At 40.3% G+C, this 26,823-nt stretch overlaps 1 protein-coding gene across 1 annotated transcript in view; it reads left to right on the top strand.

Moving 5' to 3' along the window:
• Positions 1-26,536, top strand: part of PRTG (protogenin) — a 75,896-nt gene extending 49,360 nt beyond the window's left edge. The window contains exons 12-20 of the mRNA XM_086848917.1: positions 14,721-14,816; positions 15,355-15,541; positions 17,192-17,319; positions 18,086-18,256; positions 21,918-22,100; positions 22,645-22,765; positions 23,724-23,889; positions 24,874-24,978; positions 26,084-26,536. Coding sequence (XP_086705043.1) covers positions 14,721-14,816; positions 15,355-15,541; positions 17,192-17,319; positions 18,086-18,256; positions 21,918-22,100; positions 22,645-22,765; positions 23,724-23,889; positions 24,874-24,978; positions 26,084-26,434 — 1,508 coding nt within the window. The 3' untranslated portion in view covers positions 26,435-26,536. The remainder of the gene's footprint in view (positions 1-14,720; positions 14,817-15,354; positions 15,542-17,191; positions 17,320-18,085; positions 18,257-21,917; positions 22,101-22,644; positions 22,766-23,723; positions 23,890-24,873; positions 24,979-26,083) is intronic.
• Positions 26,537-26,823: the final 287 nt, after the last annotated feature.

Below are 26,823 nucleotides of genomic sequence, written 5' to 3'. Positions count from 1 at the left end.
ATAAACCAAACAAAAGAACCCCAGGAATCTGAACTACTATGTACATTCTTTCTGTACAACCCTTTTTAGATTTAAACAGAACTTCAAATATGGTGGGTTGGTTTTTTTTCCTCCTTTTTTCCCTGGAATGAGCGGATTTGTCTCTGGGAGACAGCATTATTTAATTTGCTATTTATTTGACTTCATTAGTAAAATACTTAAGTCCTGGATTGCAAAGAAACTGCTCCTTGGAGAAAGCTTAGAGAAAACTCCTGTTATAGGAAATTAAATCAACATTGTCCATTAATCATACTGCATGTCAACCCCCAGACCTCTCTTGATTGTTCTTGGTGAATGTGAGGAACCATTAGATGTGTGAGGTCCTTAAAGGTCTGAGTAAGTCAAAGGGGAAGAGTTTAAAAAAATGCCACCATTAGCACATGAAAGAGACTTCAGAGTGGACAGAAGAAAACATTTGCTGTACAGAGCTAGTTACATTTCTTAATTTTTTTTCCTTTTTTATTTATTATTTTCTTCCGTTGTTAAACAACAATCCAGATGTTGTGATCCAAATGTTAATTTAATTCATCCTGAAGCTTTTTTTCATTAACTTTTTTTGGGTCATGCTACCAGTTGTAGTTGTATGGGAAAGGTAATTATAGGGGATTTTTGTAATTTCTGTGTTAGTGATAAGTAAATGCACTTCCAAAGCTAAGCTGTTTTCTGGTAGCTTCCCTGCCTTGAGTAACACCTTGGTTATATATTTGCTATGAAGGCATTATTGCTAACAGAAGGATTTTTTCAATTTTGGGAAAAGATGCAATTGTGGAAAAGTGCATGTTTGTTTTTTTCAGGCTTCCTGGAGTCACACTTCTGTGGCAAACGAAGCGGGGGCAGGGGGGGAATGCAGGAAGTGGGGAAAAAAACAATCCTGTGTTGGAAGAAGCCCCTCTTGCTGTAAAATGTCTCTTCCAAACCAGGGATTTTAAAGTGGTGTTTTTTGTTGGGTTTTTTTGGTGGGTTTTTTGTTTTGTTTTGTTTTTGGTTTCTTTGTTGTTGCTTTTTTTGTTTTTTTTTTTCTAATCTAGGAAAAAGTTTTAGTATAAATAAGATTTGCATTAAAAGTGTATTTCAACATTTATACTCACTTTCACAGCATTTTTTCCCCTTTATCATAGCCGAATATTGTACCCCTGTTCAAGCTGGTTATCATTACAGAACAAAACCACTTGTTACTGCACGTTCTTGTAGAAGCCAGGACAGGGAAATCATTTGGATCCTCTTTGCTAGATCTGTGAAACACTTGAGTTTTCTGCCTCTTGCAGATCCAGTTGTGCATGCTGGGGGTCTTTGTACAGCTGACACTTTTGTATGCTCAGACAAAGGAGGAGTGTACAATGCAAATGCACCTTGAAAATGTTGATTTTTTTTTAAAAGTATTTGAACTGGAGCTATTTTGGGGTAATAGGTAGGATGGTGTATGTGGGAGAAGAGACACAGATGGGTAGATGTTGCACTGCTGTGCCTTGTGTCTATTTACCAGCTTTCTGGTAAATAGTAAATATTTAAATATATTCAAGGTGCAGGGAGGGCTGTGCTCACAGCCTGCTGCCCAGCTCTGTGTGTGTCTATATTTGCATGTGTATACAGACACTGTTGGAAGAAAAATAGGAAATCTTTTTGATCCTTTTTATCTTAGTCTAGCCCAGCACTTCTCCATCACAAGTGTATCTCTTACTCTGTTAGTACTTTGTATTCATTGTTATTTTCATGGTAATTGCAAATGGCCTAATTTGGCCTCTTTCCTCCCCTCATGTCTTGGCTGCCTTCTGACAGTTTCTCACCTGCCTTTATTTAATAATCCCTCATAGGTTCCCATCATCCCTCATAGCCTTGGTGACAGTCACCTGTGTTGTCTGTCGTGCCCTTGTGCAGGGCAGCTGACACACTCTGCCTGGAGCATCCTCTTTAGGCAGTTGTTCTTATTTCCACTTTTCTAATAACACGTGTTGATCTGTCTGTGCTGAGAACCCGTGCTGTGTCCTTCCAGCAGTCTGTGAGTGTTCCCATGAGTTTGGCAGGTGGCCGAGTGCTCCCTGTCCCGTGTCCCACACTGGGTACCCGGAGCACAAGGAAGGGGAGAGCCATTTCCATGGAGCGCTCGGATGCTGATGGTTTAAGCTGAGGGCGATAGTGATGTCCCTGCAGTCAGGGTCAGAGCTGAGCTGGCAATGCCCAGCCTTCCAGCTTTCATTCAGTCAAGGAGATAACAGCTCCCCCTTGAGGGAAAGGTCTTTTGTTAATAAACTAACACAGCTCTGGGATCGGTGGAGTTTTTGGGTAGGTTTGAGGGTCAGTTTCACCAGGCTGTATAAAACAGAGCAGACTCTCTGTGGTGGCTGTGCTGAGTCCTGAGCAGCTGCCAGGGCTCCCTCTGCTGCCTTGGGATGTAGTTTAGCTCTCAGAATTCATCCCAGAGCAACTCAGAGCACAATAAAATAGCAAAAGCTGTCTCTTTTGGAAGAAGCAGCCCACATTCCTTGTGTAGCTGTCTGTGTGCTCGCACACTTGTGACACTTGTGCTGGGGCACAGGGGAGGGAAGGGGCAGTGGCAGGGCTGGCTGGCTGAAGGGGAGGGGAGCAGGCTGGATTCTTTCAGCAGCAGCACAGCTAATGCTGCTTTCAAACGCTCATCGAGCTGCAGGCTCAACGGAGCATTTGTAAAACTGAATTGATGATGGGAAACCTTTTAATTGTACACAGGGAGATAGCTAGCTAAGAGTTAAGTAGCTGTGTGTTTATTTTACTTAAGCAATCAATCAGTCAGACTGCTTTCCACTTTCTAAGTATTGTATAAACTTCATATGCAGAGGGTTTACATCAAGGTAATTTTCTTCTCCTTTTTTCAATCAAGATAGTGATATAGGTTGAATTTAAATCTTGAATGCATTAGAAAAGCTAACAAAAATAACTTTCATTATGAATGTATCCTACTCTTTTCCTCTGTATCCTTTCAGTCTGTTAATACAATGTTTGACATGTATTAAATGCTTGTTCTTCACAAAACTATTAAATGATACGGTAGGTAGGGCAGAAGTTTTAAATTGTAACTTATCTGTGGTCAAACATCTGGACAACAGTAGCACTGCTTCCTATGAAAAGCAATTTTGCTTATTAGAAAAAAGTTAAACATTTTGAGGGAAAAATTCAAACCAGAACAAATTCCCACATATATAATTATGGAAAACACTTTACAGATATAAGAAATGTCCTTGAAGAAAAAGACACAATGATTAAAATTGCTGCAGTTTCTGCAGAGGTATATTTTCTTTTCCATGCTGTTATTCTTATTTTGAGCATCCTTTAAAGTACAATAGTCTTTATCTGTAGTAAATACTACCTATATTAAAAACATTTAATGTCATAACCCATTTCCATGTAGGGAAAGTTACACTTTTGTCTTTATGAAATACCACACGTATAAAATAAATAGTTGAAGCCGTGTTGTCAGCTGGAAGTGCAAAAGATTTTCAAAAGTTTGAGGAAGCCTGAAACCTTTCAGGCTACTCTTCTTGTTTAGGTGCTTCTTTGTGTGGACATTAAGCATCTTTGTAGAAGGCACTCAGGCCACAATTCATGGAGTAAAGGATTTGAGCTCCTGAGAATATTAGGTCCAAATTCAAATTGTACATGTTGACCTCTTTTACACCACCTGCAAGATTTGTCTGTGATGCTTTCAAGAGCTGATGTTTCAGAAACTTGGTCTTAATTAAATAGTCTTCAAATAAACCATTAACATCTATTTAACTAAAAGCAACAACATCATTAACTTGCACAGCTGCTGCCACTAATATAGACTGAGTAATCCTCCAGATAAATTATCTTAGAAGAGCAGAGTCTTGGCCTGGAAAGAGATGAACACAAGATGTCATTGAAATACTGTTTTGGGAGGAATCAATGTGGAGATGAAAAGTTATAATAATTTTTACAGAGAAGCAGGTTGTCCTGGCTTTCTAGATGGGTATTTTCAGCAAATTTCAGCATAGTGAAAGCATTCAATAATGAGTCTAAGTAGGTAGTATATCAGGCTTCATTGCCTGGTGCCAAGCTGTCACTTACTGTGTTCTATAATAAATGTTTCTGTGCAAATTCATATCACGAAACTCATTATTAACAGCTCTGCCAATGTGCCACTGGATATAACAGTGGTGAATATTGGAGCCAAGGACGTTGTAGGGTCCTGGATATTTCTATTGTCATTACAAATGGAAATTTTCTTTAGGGCATGTTTTAGAAGTTTGGGATGTGCTGTGCTAAACCATTAGGGAGGTGGTTCAGCATAATCTAGATGTAATTAAAATGAACACCCTTGCTAAATGTCAAAGATATGCAGCCAGTCAGAGACACTGAAGGGAATGAGGCCTCTAAGAAGATAGGGAGGGAAAAGTAAGAGACATGTTCGTGTATGGGAGAGATCCTGTAATGCTTTTCATGGCTGAGGAAACAGAGCCCTGTGTCCTCGTGCCATCACACTTCAGGTGAAATTACCTGCTGAGCTGATGAACTCTTTACAAGTACTGTTAGCTGTCTTCTCTGCTTCCTGGTTTACTAACATGTGTAATTCAAATATATTTAACATTATATGATGGATTTTCAATTAAAAATTTACATTAAAAGTTGAGTTCACGGTTTTTTTTGGTTTTTTTTTGTTGGTTGGTTTTTTAGTTTTTTTAATGCATCTTTATTTAACTTCAGCAAATGAAGTATGAGAGCTATAATATTAGCAGTAAATGTATAAGTCTAACTGGCAGCTCATGACAAATGGGTCAGTTTAGCAATTTCACTGTAAAATTTGTCAGCTGTCTAGGTTAGCTTGCCCCCCTTCCTCTGCATTCAACCAATGAGTGTCAAATTTTGATCCTCCTTAAGAGGCTGCTTTATTTTCATCTGCAGACAGCCTGTATGATAATAGTTTAGTGCCCACACCACTGTGCATGCCCCCAAGCCTGTGGGCACGAATGCAGGTGGGTGTCTGTCTGTCTGTCCTGCAGTGCCCCTTGTCTGCCTGGTGTCCCAGCAGTGAGAGGGAGCCCTGTGTGAGCAGAGCAGGGCACCTGCAATAACAACATCCCGCTCAAGTTTGGGCCCTAATTATAGATGCAGCTGGATAGAGCCCATGCAGCCAATATTTGCCTGAAGAAAAATACAGTGATGGTTTCCCCTCACATGTATTTTGTTTGTTTTCCTGTCAGGATTGACTTGTTTGACACCTAACAAGTCGAACGTGTTTTATTGCAGCTCCTTGTTACCCTCTGAAGGAGGAAAGAGCCAGACTGAGTTTTAGTTGCCCTGCCTGAAACTTTTGCATCTTGCAGTCATGCTTGCAGCAGCACAGACCTTAAAGCTTGAGATCTGAGTCACCAGACCACAGATGTTTTTGCAATGAAACCGTGCACCTCCTACAAAGTCACTCTGGCGCAAGTAATGATAGATAGTGTTTTCATTTTGCTGCACAAAAGGGTCAAAATGGCACGGGGAGTCCATGACAGACCAGCAGAAAATGTTGGTTCTGAAAGAAAATTTATATCATAGCTCCAGGGGAAAGTTGGGGTGCAGTGAACAGATTGCCTTTGTCATTGTGTGCAAATGTGTTGTTTGTAAGGTGATGCTGGGTGTCAGGCAGTCAGTGCATACATACGATAGAGCTTGGTACCTAAACAAATGTTAAACCAGGTCTGGTAAAGGCTTATTGCATTGTGTTTAGGTGTATCTTCTGGAAGCATTCCTCTCAGCATGAAGGCCAGGCAAATTGTCTAAACTTTCTTCCTACCTGCAACCCTGAAATGTTTGTCTCCAGTGGGGAGATCGTCTTTTTCAGCTTCTTGCACCTTATAGGAAAGACTTTTTATAGCATGCTCCTGTTTCCAGGCATGTTTGTAGCAGCATTTGTGTGTGGATTGTTTCTTTCCCCTTTTCCTGAGCCTCCCTTGTAATATTTGATTCAGTGACCGTGTTCTGTCACTTGTGCATGGCTCGCTGCTGTCTGGAAGGGAACCTGTTGTGTGGGGTGGCACATCCTGTTTGGATCACCGCGTGAATTCTCAGCGGACATGTGTGTGTTGGTAACTGGGGTAATTACAGCTCTGCTGGCTCCTTAGGACACTCTCTCCCTCCCCCCTCGCCCTCCCTTTCTTCTTCCAGAGATGGCCTCTCTACATAATTCCATTAAAGTGATTGTGCTTGGAGGGGTGGGCTGAGGGGCAGCGCTCTCATCTTTCAAAGCAGGACCAATGAGCTATGTGCTTTCCACTGGGCAGCAACAAAAGAAAAGGTCTCTCAGAAGAAAAGACGAGCACAAAAGATCAAAATTAGGTGTTTGTCCAGGCCTCTGGTATTGCTTTCAAGTTAGCTTTTGAGGGCTCACTTTGAAAACGGTGAGCCAGGCTAGTTAACATAAGGGTGCCTGCTGGTTTAGAGAGCGTTGTTAGAATAATATTGGAAGAGAGGTTTTTGCTTGTGCAATTTAAGAGTTCTCTGAAATTCAGGAGAAACACAGGGACTGATGGCAGACCTTACAGGTGTGGTGGGAATGTCCTACACCCGTGAGGAAATTGAGAAGAATTAAAATCCTTGAGATTTGCCTCACTTACTTTAAAATAGATAATTCTTTAGGTAGTTCTTATTTCCGTGGGCTCCAAAAGGCCGAAATGCTGTGGGCTGGGAATTCATCCTGCCCTCCCCCAGCAGTTTTTGTATGAAGCTGCTATTGCTGATGGTGGGCAGTGGGAGAGGTGATGTTTTTACTGCAAGGGGGTGTGAGGTGTTGTTTGTCCTGGGGCCCTCGAAGGGGACAGCACAAAGCTACAAAAGGGATACAGACCCTTTTCAGATTTAGACAAATAAGCGGGAGCCATCCAAAGCCGTGGAAAGCCAGACTGTTTAGCTGGATCAATTCACATGTGTCATATGTTCCAGTTTCTACCAAAATAAACTTTTACAATGTTGTACAAAGAACAAATTGCTTAGCTTCTACTTCAGTTATTTGGTTTGCAGAGGAAAACATGAGTATCATAGACAGTCTTTGTTCCGTCTAAATGTTTAAAGTTACCTTTAAACTGAAAAAGAAGTCATGAGACATAAAATATTGATGATTTGTAACTACTCAAATTACTTTAATATGATATTAAAAGGTTGTTATTTAAAATTTGATCAATTCAGTTGTGCAACCAATTGCAATTCCAACTCATTTAAAAATTAAATATTATTTGAAGTTAGTACGAATGCTTAGAAATTGCATATACAGAGCTTCAACAATTTTTTAAAAAACATAATACAATAGGGTTGCTTACATGTGTTTAATTTTTTATTGATGTGTAATGATAAGGTAAATGATGATACCTTAATGATAAGGTAAAAGGGCATTATTAGAAAAGTGAAATAAAATCCAGTACTTAAAATCTGAGAGGGAATACCTGCTTTACAGAGGAACAGACCTGTATCATCCTCCTGCCTGCCAGCTTTATGTTTCTGTTTGATGCACTTCTCTCTGTCCTTTTCCTCTGGTGCATTCGAAATGTATTTGCTTATTTTCCTAATAAGTTTCTGCTGTATTTACATTACTTTGCTTCAAAAGTACATTTTTAAGGATAGTATTTCTCAATGCTCTTCCTTTCCCACCCTTCCCCCTTAATAATTCCCCTGGACCTCTGTTGCTTGGAGCAGACTTTGGCGAGCCCCAGATTCGGTGTCAAAGGCCGTGACCCGATGTCAGAGCAGCCCATGCTGCTGGCCTCTTCTCTGAATAATTATCTGGAGTTTATTGTGTTGAAGGGATGGGCTTGGGGGCAGCACAGTCACCCTGGCAAACCAGACCAATGAGCTCTCCAGCCAGACCAATACCCAACAATGGGCCTGTAGGTTACACAAAAAATCCAGCAGCACAAAAGATTAAATTAAAAATGGACATTTGGGCACAGAAGTTTCCTCCTTAGAACAACTATTTTTTCAGCCTACTGTGGGTTTGAAACTTTTAACTGAAAGGAAAAAAGTATTATTTTAAATTTTTTATGCAAGCTAGAATAAAGTTGAAATATTTTTCTTATCTCCTTCCCCATCTGTTAGATTTGCCATACTGGCTGTAGCTTAGAAAGTTATTTCTAGGTTTTTAGTCACTGAACTTGGCTCAAAACAGCAAGACACACCAAACTTTATTTTTTTTTTCTCTAGAAATTTAGTGCTGTACCAATTCTTTGAGAAACAAGAGCAAAGTCTCCATTAGTTTAATTTCTATCAACATTTTCCTTTTAAATTTATGAGAACAGGGATGTTCAAAACAGGAACAGAATTGTGTTCCAACAGTAAATGATAGTAAAATGTCCATTTTCTTTCATCTTCCCTATCTTTTCCTCCCCCAAAAGAAGACTTAAAATATCTGAAATCTAGATTGTGGGGTGCTGTCTCTTCTTATCAGGACTGAATGAAAGGCTGCTGGAGGTGGACTCACTGTTCTGGAGGGGTGGAAAAAAAAAAGAAGTTCTTTCATGGTCTGACCTCGGATTCTTTCTTAATTTTATCTAGCCCTGACCTGTTGGCTCTGCTCTGGCTCCTTTCAAGGCCTTCAGAGCTTCACAAACATGCAGCTGAAAGAAACAATGACAGGGCTTTTAGGGGTTGCAATATTACACTCTCTTGTAACCTTGGCTAAGTAGCCTGTAAACAGATGCTTTCTCTGAAGCATTTGCCAGAAAGCCAAAATTCTGGCTGTGTTAGATATCTGCAAACACTTTTTAACACTTTTGGTTTAGGACTCCTGATTTCACTATAAGCTTCAGCTGAATGAGCAGTTACCCACAGTGTGTCTCATGTGTACAATATATAAAACTCACTGTTACAGGTTTTATACTTATCTTTAATGTAAATTTACCTAGAACAGAAGAATTGTATGAAGATAAATAATCAAAATCTGAATGGGATAAACTGATTTGAAGATAGTGTTAATACACAATCAGGACATTCGTATTTCTCTGTATTTTGAGAAGGGAGGATGGAATTATACATTGATAAGGATTTTTCATTGGCTGTGTTGTTAGTGTTATGCTTCTTTAGTCTTAGAGAGTTTTAATAATGCAATACAATATTGAAAATGGAATTTTTGTTAATGTGAATGTGGAATGACTTTATTTTCTTAGTAACTTTTTCTAAAAGCCTGGTCTGTGCAATCTTGGTAATTTAAGAATGAGGTAACTGCATTATAAAGTGCTTTACCAGCTGCAAAGTGATTAGAAGCACGTTTGTTTCTGTTTTCAGTTGTTTAACTGCAAATACAGGCATTGAATCTTTGATGCCTCCCGTTTTTCCAGCTGTGTCCATTGGAGGTGCATGAGGACACCGCCTGGCTGCCGTCAGGTATAGCCCTGCCAGATGGAATGAGCCCTCCTCTCCCCCTGCCACCTTTAGCACTTGGGAATGGCTTCAAAGCACAGAACCTCGAGTTGCTTCTGCCTACCACTGTGTACATATTTACTAGACCATTTATATTATTCCAGGCTTTCAAAACTAGGCTCTGAATGCTTCATCCGTGTTTAACCAAGAAACAGACATGCTTTGAGCGTACTAAAATCTTAAGTGTTGGAAAAGGAAATGGGAGCATCTGAATATGAATATTTCTGACTGACAGCTGTTTTGTAGTTACAAGTCTTCCCTTCCTGAAAGAGAAATGGAAGATTTACATGAAAGCAAGGCTGATGGCAGGAGTAAAGAATACAGAATAATTTCAAGCTGGTGCAATAAAATGTAGATGTTCCGATGAAGTGTAGAGCAACAGAACTGCTAATAATTCAAACCTAAATTATTTGTGATATTTTTGCAGTTTCTCTGTTTTTCACATCCAGGCAGATAAGCAGCTGTGGTTCTCTCTCCATGCTGGGAAATGAAATGAGTTGGAAGATCTGGGTGCACTGTAGTATTTTTCTTGAAGAATTTGTATCTGCTGTGACCTTCATGTCTGCTTTCTGACAAGCTAAATATAATCTCTAAGATTATATCTCAGGGATGTAGTAAGACAGTAAAATGCACCAATAAACCATTGTCACCTGAATTCTTACTGAAATTCAGCTACTATAATGTATTATGTTTTTCCAAGCTACAATCCATGTTTTAAATTAGAGTTTTGTTTTGTTTTTTTTTTTCCCCTCATACTTGCAGTATTTAACTTTGCTCTAGTTTTACTCTGAGGTGTAGAACCCATTCACAGACTCACAAAATGAAGACAAGGCTCCCCCATGTGTCTCTCTGCTGAAAGACCTTTTTGGTTGGATCTGCAGGACTCGCTGCAAATTGTTCTGGGAGAGTGAATGAGAGGATATGATATTCCAGAGGAATATCACCAGGGGACAGTGACCTACCTACAAAAACTGCCATAGGAAGATGAGGCTGATCTGACATAAATTACAATCCAGTGATTTTTGGGACAGTATCTATTTTGATATTTGAAGTTAATCAAAATAAGGCATAAACAGAAGACATAAGATACTTTTCCCTACTCTTATTTTGTAGGAATATTGTTACCAGCAGCAACATTTGTGCCTCTGATGGAACTGTTATTCACGTGTTCTTACTGCTGATAGGTTTTGCTTGCACAAAATGGGTGTGTGCAGCAGAGCCCTTGAACTGTATGAAGCATATCACTTCCACTCTGTGATGTCTTTTAAGACAATCTGTGTGTTCCAGAGGCACTCTTGTAATAAAATTTATGAATCAGCTTTAGTGTGTTACTATCAGCATCACTGCCACTCCCCTAATTTGTGTAGATCTACAGTGTAGATTTTTTGTCCTTTCCACCAGCTGATTTAAGTATTTACAGTAAAAATGCCTACTAAAGACCTGAAGGTGCTGTGACAATTTTAAAATAATCTAATACCAACAGCATAAACCCCCCAAAATGATATTTAAAAGAAACAAATTAACTTAAAAAAAATTCTGCAGTTGGTAAATGGGCTACAGAATTGTTCCTGTTCACCTTAGGTCTGGGAACAAGCCTTCAACCTCTACACAAATGCTGGCAATTGCAAGAGAATTAATTGAAACAATTCAGTGTTACCAGTTATTCAAAGGAATTTTGAAAATGCAGAGAAGAAATCTTGATGTGTGTTTTTTTTTTTACTCAAGCCCAATTTATGTTAAGCAGGCTGAGTAAATCTCTGCTTTGTTTCCGAAGAGCAGTGATTTTCTGTGGAGAAATGTGTTACTCCTGGGTCTGTTGTGAGCATGACTGTTCCCTCCAAGCCTCCTGTGCATGGATGTACACACTGGATTTGAGACTGTCAGTCCCCAGGTGCCCGTGCTCTCCCCAGTCTTTCATCAATGATTTGTGTGATTTATGTGTAAACCACTCCAGATACCCGTGCTGGTTAAAGATAAAGCTCCTGAAGTTTGTTTTCTCTCTATGGATATGTCTGGCTTTGAGTGGTTGATCCAGCTGATGAACTGTGTGATGAAAGTGTTTGTGCCAGGTGTGCATTGGGATTGCCTCTGAGGACTAAATCGTATCATCAGCCCATAAATGAAATGTAAAATTGTAAAAAATGTTCTAAACAAAGGCTACTTCAGACAAAAAATATTTCCCACTACCTCATAAAACAAATAGTGAGCAAATAACTGTTGGAACTGAGGTAGGTCTTTGGCAGAGCTTTGGTTACCGTGTCTGGGACATGGTGAAAAAATTATCAACATGGATCTGCAACTTGGCAATGTTTTGAACTGGTCATTCCTTATGTTAGGTGTGTACTCTGTAAAGCAAGTTTCACATCAATTTCTATTGCTGCTCAGTACACTGTCTTTAATGCTTTTCTAGTCTCCTTTTTAGATGACTGTAGCATTAGGCTTTCCTAGGCCAGCACATAACATATTCCTTCCTCCTCAGTTGCTATTTCAATTACAGAAACCGGCAGATGGGTTTAACCATAGATGCCCTAATTTGTGACAGCTTAAAAATTCTGGCATCGCTTTTGGCTTGAACTGGTCCTGCTAGCAATTAAACCATGACATGAAGTGGAAATAACCTTGTTTCTCAGATGCTAATGACTACCTGGGAGACTACATTTCATAAGGTTCTTCTATATAAGGATAGTTCTGCTTGAAACTTCTTGTGTCATACAGGAATAGGAAGAATAGCATTCAACATTGTGCTGCTTCTACCTGTAAAGTGTTAAGGATACTTAAAGTAAGATTTTAAAAGCATATTTTTCTCAAAGACATTTGATTTTTTTTGTGGGAGTTAGATTTTTTTGCCTTTCCTCCACATCCCATTATTCTTCCTTTTCTCCTCAATCAAGTGTTAATGAGGAATTCAGTTTAAAAAAAGAAATGCGGTGAGGATAAGCAGACCTCACAGGCTCCTCATTCAGCTCAGCAGGGCACTGGAGCTCAGCTATCCCTCATTTCACAGTGAAGATGATCAGTTCTGGGTGAGCATTTCAAAGGGCAGGGAGTTTTTGAAGGTGCTCGGCAGGATGATGGATGGCCGTGCCTGTCGTGCTGTGTCCTGCGGAAATGGGGCCGGGCGGCTCGGGGGCTGCTCAGCTCCAGCCTCTGCTGGGAATGGCTGGGACAGGGCACCTCTTTAATAAAAACCCCCAAAGCGTGCTCCTGGCGAGCTCTTCAAGGTGTCCTGGTGACCTCTGCCTTAAATTTTGGTTTTGTTTTTGAATACTGGGGTTGGGCGCTAATGTGTGCGTTCCTACCGCGGGTTAAGAGGCCTGGGGAGGTGTTTGTTCCTGCTTTTCTGAGATGCATCCTCTAATATTCCTCAACAAGCACCGTGACTTGATTTTGGTGTATTCAAATCACTTGGGACTTTTGAAAGATTTTTACCATTTATCTTTTTGGATATATTTTTTTGGGCCCAGTGTTCTTAAATTCACCTTGCATTTTTACAACTTTAAAAAAAAATTTCAAGTTTTTATGGATAACATCTTACTCTTTTTCTGAATTTTCAATATTAGAATTCCATATATTCTTTTATCACATGTTTAAGATTATTCTGTGTGTTTGTAACCATCTCTTTTTTTTCTGATTTGTAATTTGTTGCACTGATGTCATCTGTGGTCAAAGTGCTACTGTAGAGTAAAAAAAACCTTTGAAGCAAATGAGAATTTTACTCTGGTTTAAAAAAAAATGGGTTGTTTTTTTATTTCTCTTCTGCATTTTGTAATTTACATTGTCTGTTTGTAATGTTAAAGTCTTCAAAAAACGGGAATGGCCTCATCTTGCCTATTCTACCATTAAGGTCAATCTCATCAAAGAAGTACTTCAAATATAATAATCCAAATACAGGAGCCCTTTTGCTTTAGATTTTGGTAAAATAACCTTCCAAAGATAAACATAAAATACATAGAGAAGTTAACTTTACCCAGTGATATCTCATTTACAGCTGATATGGGTAACTACGGCACAGAAAGAGTGTCTATTTCAAAATAAATACTAAGATTTAATAGAGGGCATTATTAGGAAATTACCCTGCCATCTCTACAGAAACATCCAATCATTTTGTTCAGATGGTGTTGCTGGTTCTGTGACTGCAGAGGGAGCCAACGATCTGATGGAAACAACATTCCTATTCCTGGCTGAGAAATGTCAGGACTTTGTGTTCCTGTTTATTGCATGAGAGGCCACATCAAATCTCAGCTAAAAGGAGAAAGAGAAGAGCTTATTTTGATAATATTACAATATCTTAGGGTAAGGAAAAAGGACATGAACAAGATCAGCACAGTTATATAATATCTGAACCTTCCGGAAATCTTAATTAAAAGAAATAGGTTTGTGTTATTAGAAGAGGAGAATATCCCAGTACCTGTATCAGTACTGGGGTGAAGTTTAGCTCCTATGACTTGGTAGCAAACTCTGCCACCCTGCAGCTCACTGGTGCCTGTCCTGTGGGTGGCCCACGCCATCACCACTTAGAGAGCTCCAGGCCCCTTCCTAACTCATTTCTCTGTAGCAATTTTTCACTTGGACTGAAGCAGCAAACCTAGATGTGGCCACCCAGAGGTGTGGGCAGAGAAAGGGTGTGGGGAGATCCTTCCAGCCTGGAATGGTGGCCCTCTAGGAGTGCCAGAGGCAGCTTTTAAGAAAACATGGAGGCAGAATTTCCTTGCCAAAGCATTATTAACAATCCCTGTTGTTTCACAGTTTATCTCCTTCAAAGCCTGGAACCCAAACATTTCCCATTTCTTTGCTGGGTGCTGTCTTGCCATTGCTTTGACTGTCCTGCTTCCATGCAGCTTGTGTATCCAGAAACAAACAGTGGGCTCTGTGGACCTCCTGCTGTTTGTTTTAACAAATCTTTATTATAGGTCTGAAAACACTTCCAATATGCTGACTTGTACTATTAAATTTAGCTCAGCAGCTGTGAAGGCGTGGCTTTGTTACAGATAGAAATGTGGTATTTGTCCTACTCCCATTGATTCTGTTACAAATTTTTGCTTTAGGTTATTGTGAGATTGGGAGATAACTGACTGTTTCTGGGCAAAGAATTGGAGGAATTCTCAGGGCTGGAGAAAAGACAGGCTTCCAGGCATCCAGCCTGTCCATCAGTCTACTGCTTGTAACAAACAGGTTTTGAAACAAACTTTCAGGAGCATCAATTTGTCTCACTATCTGTGGAAGTTCAAATATCCTTTTCTTTTAATTTTATGCATTTATTTTTTTTCTTGAGCTTAATTATTCCTTTGCTCTTTCTGCAGATCCTAGAAGAAAGTATCATGTAAGGCTGCTGGCATATAACAATATGGAAGAAGGTTATCAGGCTGACCAAACAGTCAGCACTCCAGGATGTGTCTGTAAGTGTTGTAGATGCATGAAGAATTTATTGAAAGTTGAGGTGTTTCAGGGTCCCAGCAGCTCTGTATTTTTAACTTCTAAATAATCAATAAATCCAGTGTAAAACAGAGAGCAAAGAAGATATATCAGTGACAAATACTGCCTTAGTCATCCTGCAATTGAGACAGTGTCCTGTGTTCATGAGGTGCAGTTGAAGAAACAAGACAGCCCAAGCACATTTCCCTCCCTTGCTGAACTATCTGCATCATCTAACATGATGTATTCTCTGTCTTGTGAGAGATTTATCTCTTTTTCTTGTCTTTTCTGATAGTTTTGACTTTATTTTTGAATAAACAATTGGGATTGCAGAAATTACATGGGATATGTGTTGGGCCACGAGTGATCTCTAATAGTTTAACCAGTTTCCTGGGTATGAACACCAGCTAGTGCTGGCTTAGGGCAGATTTGTATCTAAACTGTGGGCTCAGACCTTTTCATATAACTGGTATCTGTATACAATGCAGTAAATAATTCCTGCTCCTGTTTTGTTTTAAACAGCTGTCCGAGATCGCATGGTGCCACCCCCGCCACCTCCTCACCATCTCTATGCCAAGGCTAACACCTCATCCTCCATCTACCTTCACTGGGGAAAGCCTGCCTTCACCTCTGCTCAGCTCATCAACTACACAGTGCGCTGCAACCCCGTGGGGCTGCAGAACGCTTCCCTGGTGCTCTACCTCCAAACGTGAGTGCAGCGCTGCTGGGGTGGATTGCTGGTTCCAGATCCTTCCCACTCACTTTCTACTCTTCCTGCTCTCTTTTAATTTTCTTTTACTAGCAACAATTGTTATTTCCCTTAGAGGACTGTGTTTTGCCCATTGGCTCCTAAAAGTTTTTTAGGTTTCTTAAGATATATTCATAGAACATCTTTATTCTGTGCCAGTAATCCTTGTGTTGGCTCATTGGGTGAGCTCTTGATTTTTGTAATGTCTTTTTAGCTGTCTCAGTTGATTTTAATTTTAAGCTCTTTTTCAACTATACAAAAGACAATATCTATTTTACAGGTAGCATGGTCAAAGATGGGACTGAGTCCAGTGTCTGATTTTAAGACTGAAAATGAGAATTTTTGAGGGGTTGGGGATTTCATTGTGGGAATGCCACATTCCTAAATGTGTGGCACCCTGCCAGGGGAAAGCCAAGTAGGATTGCTTGCTTTGCAGAGAATCAATGTGTGAGGCACAGAATGGCTGAACAGGGAAGGGAGCCTGCCCTGGGCTGCTGCTCAGCCTCTGCCCAGCTGGTGTGGGAGCAGAGCACTTTGCTCCATGCTGGGGGCTGTGGGGCTGGTGAGGGAATCCATGTGTGCAGCTCCCTCAAAACTTCAGTTTACTCAAGCCTCTAAATAAGAAAAATGCTGTCTTAAAGGATAAATAGTTTCCATCCTTATATTCGTGGTTTTCTCTTCCAAGAACACATCTGCTGCTCTATAACTCCCAGCTTAACGATTAGACACAGTATAATCACCATGTAAAGTTCTTAGTGTGCAATGTGGAGCATAGCAATGAGTGCTGCTTTTTGTGATAGGATGAGGCTATTGCAAGGACTGGTTACTGCCCCTGCAGTACAGAAGATGAAAACACTTATTAAATGAGATTTAATAAAGCAATATCTGTAGAGTAAGACCATTTTAAATTGAGATTTAATCTTGAGTGGGGTATTATCATCCAGTATTGACCCTGGCATATATGAAAGATTTCCCTCTGCTCCAGAATCAAAGTAAAGTGAAATGTCTACAATTGACTTTGTGATCAAATTGTTAACTGCAGTATTATAATTAATAGAATCAATTCTGCAGTTATAAATTACTAAATATTGCTACCAGATGAGTAAGGAGCATTCATGTTCATCCCCTAAACATGAGGTGTGGATGTCATAAGTGGAAGGGGATGTTGCCCATGTAGCCTCTGTGTGTGAACTGGGAAGTAGATCCAAGAGCCAGCGCCAGGTGCCTTGTCAGCTGTGATGCTGGATGCAGTTTGTTACTCCAGCTTGAAGCACAGTGTCCTATGGACAAGTGTGGAAAGAGCTGAGTTTGGGATACCTGCTGGTGATCCAGCCAATAATATTGTTTGTGCATCAGCTGTTCAAACAACATTTATAAAAACTTGAGTTCACATCAATTGACAGCAGACATAAAATGCTCCTGAGAGCTCCAGGGATGGTAGAATTACATTTCCAGGTAGGCAGCACAGATGTGCCATGTGTCTGGACTTGGACTGGTTTGTCCTGTGTTGAACTGAGAGTGGGAATCTACCCGTGTGACTGAGACATCTGATTTGGGGATCTTCAAGTCAACTGCTGCTGTTTAATGTATTTTATTACTTCATCTGTCCAGGTCAGAGACTCACATGTTAGTTCAAGGTCTTGAGCCAAAAACCATGTATGAATTTGCAGTTCGATTGCATGTGGACCAGCTCTCCAGTCCTTGGAGTCCTGTAGTCTATCACACTACCCTTCCTGAAGGTAAGGAACCAGGAGAGGGATCCTGTGGTTCTAAAAAGAGTGCTCTGTAAACCAAATGGCCTGGGAAAGTGCTTATTAATTTTAAGCTGTGTGTAGGAGAGAGAATCCTTTCCTCTGAGACACAGATAGTGCTCTTCTTGGTGAGAGATAGAAAAATGCTAGCAGGCAAATCCCTGTTTTGGAACTGTGAAATTCTTTTTCAAAATCCACCCTAAATCAGCATTGATTTTTGTATAAAGTGTGATGCTTTCACTAGTAGCAGCCACTGCATAGAAATAACTTGAATAAAAACTTTAAAATATGTATTTATGTATTGAAGAGGCATGGCTGATTCATAGGCATTTATGAAAACATATTTTGAACCCCGAAAGTTTTGGAAACTAAGAATATTACACATCTACTGGCTTAGATGCTGGTTTGATTTACTGTCAGCTTGATAGGGGAAAATCCACACCTGCAGTTTCATGTTCTCACCAAAGCAATGTTTGGGAGGTACTTGTTCACAGGATAATGAAGTGGGGGGTTGTCAGTAACTGTTCCTTTCTGGAGTTGAGGGAAAAATAGGAAACTTGCTTTTACAGAGTCTAAGCTATTGACCAGCTCAGAGTTAACAGGGGAGTGTCTCTGAGGAGCAGTATGTGTTTGTTTCAGTGTGGTTTCTGGGATGTAGCAGTGGCCATTAGGTCTGCACATCAGTTCCTTTCTGAGCAATTTAATTGCATGTAAATTGGGTTAGCCTAATAGCATTGTGTTACTGTTCTCACAGCACCATCTGGCCCTCCAGTAGGAGTGAAGGTGACTTTGATAGAGGATAATACTGCTCTGGTTTCCTGGAAGCCACCTGATGGTCCTGAAACAGTTGTTACACGGTACACCATCCTCTATGCATCCAGGAAGTCTTGGATTGCCGGGGAATGGCAAGTGTTGCACAGAGAAGGTAAACTAAAATCATGAACCTATGAACTGGACAAACAGTGATGCTACTTATAAGATGTTTTGTTATTTTCAGCAATCTTGGACTACACTACAACAATGAATTATGAAATAAATCCATATAAATGTTCACATGAAAGTTCCAATTAGTTTAGAATTATTGCCATGGGAGGATGCATGAAAAAACAAGTTCATATTCAGTGAGTGATGGGAGAAGGGGCTCTCTGTGTTGCTTTGGAGCTCAGTGTATGCTTGTAAACCAAAATGTCTTGTAAATCCAATTACATCCATCTTAGTTCCGTTGCAACCATGATTGTGATGGTTTCATTTTGTAAATGCACTCTTTCAAATCTCAAGTCTCTGAGATGCCTTGCTCTCCAGAAATGAATGTTTAAATGTGGCTGTGTGGGTTTATACGTTTCTGTCGATCACTGTCAATCCAGTTAGCTCAGTCTGCTTAATGAACTTTCTCCTACTCCCAGTCAATCACTCTGCAAATTCAATTTAACTCTGGCTCTATTCTATTGCTTAGCCCCAGCTAACCTCACAGTACCTTGGGTATGCTGACATGAACTGCAGTCACATCTCTGTGATTAAATGTAGAGATAGTATAAATTTTTGTAGGCACTTTTCTGAATAATACTGGGATTTGAAGAGCTGAATCAAGAACAGATTTCTACTGTAGCCAGAAAAAAATAAAAGGCATTTATTGTTCCATTGATAGTCAAAATAGACAGAGGTAGTTGAGAACAGATAATGTTCTAATAATGTCTTAAACCAGAGAGGAAAGCTCAGTGTTACAGAGCAAAGTCATGTGCTTGAGTAGCCTATTTAAGAAGATTGCCCTGGAAGAGTTACTGTTTTGTTACCTGGCTGGAAGCTTAGTTGTCAGCCAAGAGTGAGGCTATAAATTTTCTGTGGAGAATTCTAAAAACTTAATGAGAATGCTCTCACAGAGGAGATTTCATTTCACCATCATGGAGAGTGATCTGTTCTAGTTCAGAGCTGTTGTTCTTTGTGCTGCTCCTGAAGAGAGGACAAAGGACCAACAGCCTCTCTGAAAGGTGGCAGTGCCACTTTGCTGCAGCACAATGGTGTTTTGTCAGGCTGGCCTCAAAGAGAGTGGACAGCTGTGAAGAGTAACAGGAAAATTACTATTAAGCTAAATTTGTGAAAAATAACTAGTCTCTGAAATATCAATCAGGTCTAACTACAGGGGAAGATTGAGCCCATGGGTTTTCACTATTAAAATTTTTCACTGAAAAAGTAATTTAAATAAAGTTGTCCAACTGCATTGTTGGAAAACAGTGATATTGTTTAAGGACAAATTTACTGTTTATTTTTACCGAATAAAAAACCCATCAGATTTAAATTCACAGAGAGTTTGTGTTTGAAGACTAAATCTTGTCATTCTGTTGATGATACACTCTATTTGCTGCATGCAGCAAAGTGGCTGAATTGCTTTCAGATACATCGTTCAGCTCAGTCATGCCTGTGAAACTGAGCAGCATCTCTGATAGTATTTCACCAGAGATTTCAGATGACAGGATGGCAATAACAGTAAACATTTTCATGTGTTCCCATACTGAAAGTGTTGGAGGGAATGAGCAAATGGAGAGCTATAAATCTCAGTGTATTACTGTGCCCATCGATGCCAGAGCCACAAATTTTGCATTTTGACAGATATATTAGGGTTTGAGGCATGGCGTGGAATTCAGGCATCTTGACACACTAGGATGATCTGTTATGGTCTTAGTTAAAGTATAGATGGAAAAGTCTGTGAAAGGAAATTAGTATGTAGAGATAAAATTGGGCAAATACCAGTCCTGTGACAGTGCTTTCATAGTTTCATTTCTCATTTGAGGTAGAAGTAGGGTTTGTGTTCTTTAATGCATTTATTCTGATTAGATCAGTTAACCCTATGAAATAAATAACATTGTTTTGTCTCGATGCCAAACTTGTTCTGCAAAAGATTTGTGAAATCTCTACTCCATTCCATTCTCATACCTCCAGAGAAATCCCCTCAAATAAAAAAAAAAAAAAAAAAAAATTAAAAAAACCACCTAACCAAACAACCACAAACCAACCCTGCAACCTATAAAAGCATGGGCTTCAGTTTCTGGAGGAAATTTTCTCCCAGTCCACCCCCTAATTTGACTGAGCTTAGGCCTGGCAAAACCAGAAAATATAACTGCATTTTGGTGCTGATTCATGATGTGAGTTGTCTTCCAGCCACCTCCTCCTTCTTCCCTAGTTCTCTTCAAGTGGATCAGAAGTTACAGCCCTTGCACACTTGGTGTGCAGTAAATCACCCCCAAGTGCTCCCTTGCTTTAGCAATGCAGCAGATTGGAAAGGAGCTTGTGGCAAGGAGCCTGTGATAGTGAAATGTGACCTTTCACCCGTGCTGGTGCTAAATATTACAGCTCCTTTGGTTACAGATACCTCACATTTTACTCCAAATGCTTTCAGCTAATGGTTTTGGGTTTTTTTAATGGAAGAACTGAAATAGCTTTTGAAGTAGCTTCCTTTTTGCCAAATGTATAATCTTTTCAGTCAAAAAAAATAACCTTATATTTTATAGGTTCCCATGATACTATACATTTTGACTTCTCAAACTGATTTAAAAAGTTAAAATTTTGATGTAAGTCTGAGAAACTAAATGGAATATGTGAAAATTAAGAGATAGATTTAGGGCTGCAACTAAATTTAATTTTAATTTATTTATTTTAATTTATTTAATTTTTAGAGCTGTAAATAAATTTAATTTTAATTTAGTGCCACTGTTAGGGAAATAAAAGCAGCATATTTCTATGGTAGCAAGAAACACAGGCATTTTAGAAATGATTTGGAATTCTAAGCAGTATTTGCAGTCCCTGAGCAGGCAAAGCTCTCATTGACTTTGATAGGAGTTTTGCCTGTCTAAGGACAATGCTAGTGAATCCTATTTATGTTCTTAATCTTTTTTCCTGCCTTCAGGGACTTTAGGAAATGAATCCCTAGCATATGAAAAAGACATTTTCTGTAATATTCTTAGTAGCACAGCTTAGATGCAGAGTAATCAAGGAAGCCTACACAGGTCTAAATAGGGTTTAATTTTATTATAAAATCATGATATGAGGTACTCTTGCAGAACTGCCCTGTTCATTTAACTAGGCCTGAAATTTGATCAAGTGAACCTGGATTCCTTTGTAATGTCAATTTTCATTCACATTCATGGTACAGTAGGTGGAGGAGAGGCACACATGTTCTACATGAGAGAGGTTTAATGTTCTGGTTTCTCTGCCTGAGTCTGGTTAACGCTGGGTGCATCTCCTTGCAGATGTGATCACAACATAAAGGCTGTCACACTGAAATGCAGCTCTGCCAGATTTAGGGTTGGTGTGCTCTGTGTCATAGTCAATACTTGAATCTTGGTTTGGAACTATACTGGCCCTTCACAGTGTCCTATGTTAAAATAGAATGGAGAAGAAACAAGGGATGAAAAGGCAAGCCCAGTGTTCATTCTCTAGCTTGTGTATGCAGGGTAGAATGTATCAAAATAATCACAATCCTCAAGCAAGATTTAGAGGTGCTATTGGGAAAAAAGTATAGGTCTCAATGTCTAAATCTGAGTCTTTGCCCAAGGTTTTGTCAAACTGGAATGGTTTGTTATATCTTTTCATAGGAGCAATGACCATGGCTTTGCTGGAGAACCTTGTACCAGGGAACATCTACTTGGTTAAAATAGCAGCTTCCAATGAAGTGGGAGAAGGACCCTTCTCAAATGCAGTGGAATTTGCTGTCCTGCCAAAGGAGACATCAGAGTCTAACCAGAGACCGAAACGCTTGGATTCTGGAGATCCCACTAGTCAGTAGCAATGTTTGGATTACTCTGTCACATGTACTGGGGAGAAAAAATCCCTGGTTGCTTTAGCTGTAGCCACTTTCTGGGTAAACCATTCTGTTTTATGTGAGGCAGTCCTAACAATGTAGCATTTTCTTCTTCTAAATGAAACCATTTTGGAATTTTTATCTCAGTTCAGCTTAAATTTTCTTGCTCAGAAATGGAAAGTTTGCCAGCAAATGAGAATACATAACTGGTTTGTATTTTACATCAGTAACTTTGCAGCCAGTCTTCATTTCCTTTAAGTCCTTTATCTGGCTTGAGATACAAATAGCACTGGGTCTGTCCTCTTCCTCCCCTCCCAGGACTGCACTGACCAGACACTCCTCTGGTCTATAAGTTTTATTTTCAAAAGTTTAAAAATGTATGACAGAGAAGGCCTGGAAATCTCATTAGAAGGAAGCATTTGTCTCTGTGGTTTTAACTGCAACCGTATTAATTTCCTAACAGGGAGCAGGGGTTAACACTTCTTATTTACTGAGCCTTTCTATGTTCCTTTTTGATACAGCTTATTCTGACTATTACCATCTGGACCAGAAATCAATGACTGGCATTGTTGTTGGGGTTTGCATAGCCTTGACCTGCATCCTTATCTGCATCCTGATCTTAATTTATCGCAGTAAAGCCAGGTATGTTTTTGTTCTCGAAGACTGAGCTCTTTTCCAATGTACTCACTCTTGGATGTGCCTTCTCCTCCAAGAGTGCCAAGTTCTCTGAAGTACTCTGTCTCTTCACCTGCTTCTACCAGTGTTGGAAACAAAGCACTTTGTTGGCTCTTCCTACTCTACTGGAGCCCCTTCTCCAAGGAAAAGGAGGAAGAACCCACAGAGTGAGTCAGTGCTGGTGCTTTGACAACTCAGTATGAGGCATGTTTCCAGCTGAACCCCAATTTTGGGTCAGATAAGCATGCTGCTGTTCATCATCTGCTCCTCCTGCTGAACCCTCCAGCCTGCCCACGCCTGCCTTGCAAGGCTTTAACCCCCTGGCTGCTGCTGGACAAGAGGAACTCTGTCATAAAGGAGTTCCATGATGCAGATTTTAAAGCAGATCCATGATGCTGTTTCTCTACAGTGGTGCAAGCCACCATCTGTGTCTGTCATCAGCTTCTAGAGGGTATAAACTGGCCCAGTGACTCAGCCCAGTATTTTGGGATCAGAATAAATTTAAGTCACTTGGAAAAATAAATTAAAAACTCTCTGAAAATGTTTTTCAGTAACAAGGACTTTTTAGCTTACATGCAGGAAAAAACATGGATTGGGAGATGGTCTCTGTGTAGTATGGTAGAAAGGTCTTAATGTCATTAGTGGTAACTTCCTCCAAGTAATATTACTAATCATGACAATTCCTGCCTGCACATAAGCTTGTAGCCTACTGTGTATGATTAACTGGAAGCAGATGTTATTTTTATCACAAGCAATAACATTTAAATTCCATGTGAGTTAGGAGTATCACATAACAAAATGTAAATGCCAAGAATATACCAGGATGACTTGATTAATAATAGCTTTGAAGTTTATCCTTTTTTTGGTTTTTTTTTGGGTATTGTATTCCTATGGGTCAATTTTGTTCCTTCTTAACATTGTGCAGGAAAGCATCTGCTCCTAAGCCTGTGCAGCAAAGCACTGACCAGCTGTCACGTACCAGCATCTCATTAGCCAGTCCTAATGATGTGGAGAAGAATATTGAAGGAATTGCAGAGAATGAAGAATCCTTATTGCCAATGATAGTAGGAAACAGCTTCATTGATGCTAAGGTACTGTGAGTTTTACTAACTCCCAGGTCAGAAATCTCCCTTAAGAATTTGTTGTAACATCAGAGTCCTTATCAAAAGTAAAATATATTTCCTACAAACCTCCAGGAGGCTGTTTTATTACTGGGACAAGCACAAAGATGGCAATCCAGGCTCAGATTTTCAAGACTTATCTGAAAGTTCAGCTGGAGATCTGGTTGAATACACTTGTTTTTGACTGTACTTTGCAGATTGCAGAGTTTGGCCCTGGCACAGCATCAAAGGATAAAGGCCCCAGAGACTCGAGGCTGCTCGGTGGCCTCTGCTGAGGTGCACCTCTCCCAGGAGATAAGTGAGGGTCCTTGTCAGCACCTAGCTCAGTCAGTGCCTGTGCACAGTCTAGTCAACCATGGCACTAAGCAGGTGTTAAGAAAAGTACTATTTTTCTGTATATTTACTGGTAAGACAATGTTGCGGTTTAGAAACTCATACTTAGTCAAATTATTAATTAGCCTGGATGACAGGATGTACCAGGGGATGTGCAGAACCTTTAGTCCAGAAGTCCAGTGTGACAACACCACAGTGGCCTTTCTTTCACATGCAGGCATACTGAGTTCAGACTTGTTCTGTTCACACTGCAAACTTGAGTGCAACTGCTCCCTGAGGATATGTGTGAGAGCCAAGAAATGGAAATGGACCCAGCAGAGGCACAGACACTGCTTATGAATGGCCACATTCTATGTGCAAGAGCAGTAGCTGGAATATTTTGCTGTGTGACTGCACTATTGCAGCTTTGGGTCTGGACAGAAAGCTTGCCACATTTACTGGGTCTGTTCTTGATTTGTCTTGAGCAGATGGGTGCCAGACCACAAAAATGTCACTCGCTACTGAGGCTTCATTTGTCTTCATTTTCAGTATGGAACCAACAGATAGGAATAGAGGAATATTTTCAAGTATCTTAGAAATTTACTTTATTAAAATAAATGTCTGCATCTTCCTCTGTTGTAGGGAGGATCTGATCTGATTATTAACAGCTATGGGCCTGTCACAAAGACTAATGGCAAGAAGAGGTGGCTGTTCTTCCAAGATGCTAAGAAGACGAAGGCTGAGGAGGTAATTGCTCTAATGGGCAGAGATGCACAATCTTTACTGTAATACCCTCTTTGCAGAGGAAGATACTTACTTCTCTGTTTATGGAAAAAACATTTAGTGGTCATAGTATTAATTGGGTAGTTGCAGTTGTGTAAGTTGATGGTGTTCTATCTCACCATAGTAAAGTCTTACAGAAATTCAATTTTCTGACAGATATTGTTATCAGGACACTGTGACTCTTTACAGGCAGACACTGTAACTCTCCTGTTAACTGATGGCTTACTTGTCTTTGGATCTGTGAGCAGAAAGATTTCTGTGTACCTTGCAATGCATGAGCTACTTCTGTAGAGACTGTATAAATATAAATACAAATTAAATATGTATTTACAAATAAAAATAATATTAAAATAGAAAGAATCCTTTCCTACCCTAGCAGCTGAGAGTTCTGTTGGCTGAAGAGAAACAAATGAGGGAAACTAGATGATATATCCAAAGTATAAAAGAAAAGAAAAAAAAGTTGAGAAAATTGAGAACCTGAATAGAACCATCTGCCTTCTGAAATTGTTGGTCTGGACATATTTGCCATATGACTGAGAAAAAGAGCAGTTTAAAACTGAAGTGTTAAATCAAATCTGGAACATTACTATGCAAATTCACACCTATGGAGCGTATAACCATTCTTCATTGCATTTTAACTTGTATTGTGCTCTTGTGCATCTAAGAATTAGAAAGTCTTGATATCCGTGTTGTAAAATCGTATTGAAAAATATTTCTGCAAGTGGCTGTGTATTTCTGATGCCTCTATATGAAAAATATTTGCTATCACCCAAGGAGTAATGCTTAAAGAGTATGCACGAGGGGATGGGAGGGAGCTCTACCAAGTGTGTTTTTAAAATACTCTTCACATCTCCCCAGTGAAATATTATTTTATTAACCATGCTTCTCTAGAAGGATTATTTCATCTGCTGTGGAAAAGTGCAAGCAAGACTTGAGATGGATTATTTTTAAACTCCTCCAGGAAAGCCCTGAGAGAAGCATTCTGGTGGAATAGGAGGCAGGAGATGTGGTAAAAATTCAAGTGATGGCTCAGCTATTCTGAGGCTCTTTTCCCTGTGTTTTTCTGCAGCCACAGAGGAGGTTCGTGCAGGCGGTGTGTCTGTACCAGCCCGGCCCCAGCGCGCTGCTCCACCACGGCGGCTCCCCCGGCCAGCGCTCGGACTTCCAGGTGCCCTTTGGCGGCGCGGCCGACACGGAGCATTCGGCCAACAGCGAAGGGAGCCACGAGACCGGCGACTCCGGGAGGTTTTCTCACGAGTCCAACGATGAGATTCACCTCTCCTCTGCTCCGGGCGGCTCCGCTCCGGCCGGCAGCGATCCGAGCGCCGGGAGCCCGGCCGTGAGCGGCTGCGCCGAGACCCCACTGCTGCTCGGGGCTGCCCCCGGCCCACTGCAGATCCTCCCTGCCCTGCCCAACTGAGCCCGGCCACCCCGGACATTCTCACTGGGTCTGTTCGAAGGACAATGAACAGCGAGCCAAAGGTTCATTGTGGAAAGCCTGACTAACCTAGCAGGTGATCCATAGTTCTGTTGAATGTTGGGGTTTTTTTTTCCTATATTTTGGGTTGTTTTTTTAAAGCTCGTTCATTTTGAATGTTCAGTGGTCAAAAAATGTGAAAGGAGTGAAGATTTCTGACTAAAGTTAAAAATATGTCACTGGAGCAAAGGGAAAGGCTGTTGGCCCTTTTGCTGACTATCTACCTCAGTTTGCCGAGAGGTGAACTCTGAATGGCGACTGCTTTACCTCATTTGTGTTCTAGTTGGTCTCAGCTATGGAACTGATGATACTTCCTAGTAGTGTTGTTTTCT

Source organism: Cyanistes caeruleus, chromosome 13 (assembly GCF_971803275.1).
Source record: "Cyanistes caeruleus chromosome 13, bCyaCae1.hap1.1, whole genome shotgun sequence".
Taxonomy (NCBI): domain Eukaryota; kingdom Metazoa; phylum Chordata; class Aves; order Passeriformes; family Paridae; genus Cyanistes; species Cyanistes caeruleus.
Note: the sequence above shows the minus strand (reverse complement) of the source record. Positions and strands in the feature narration are given on the sequence as shown.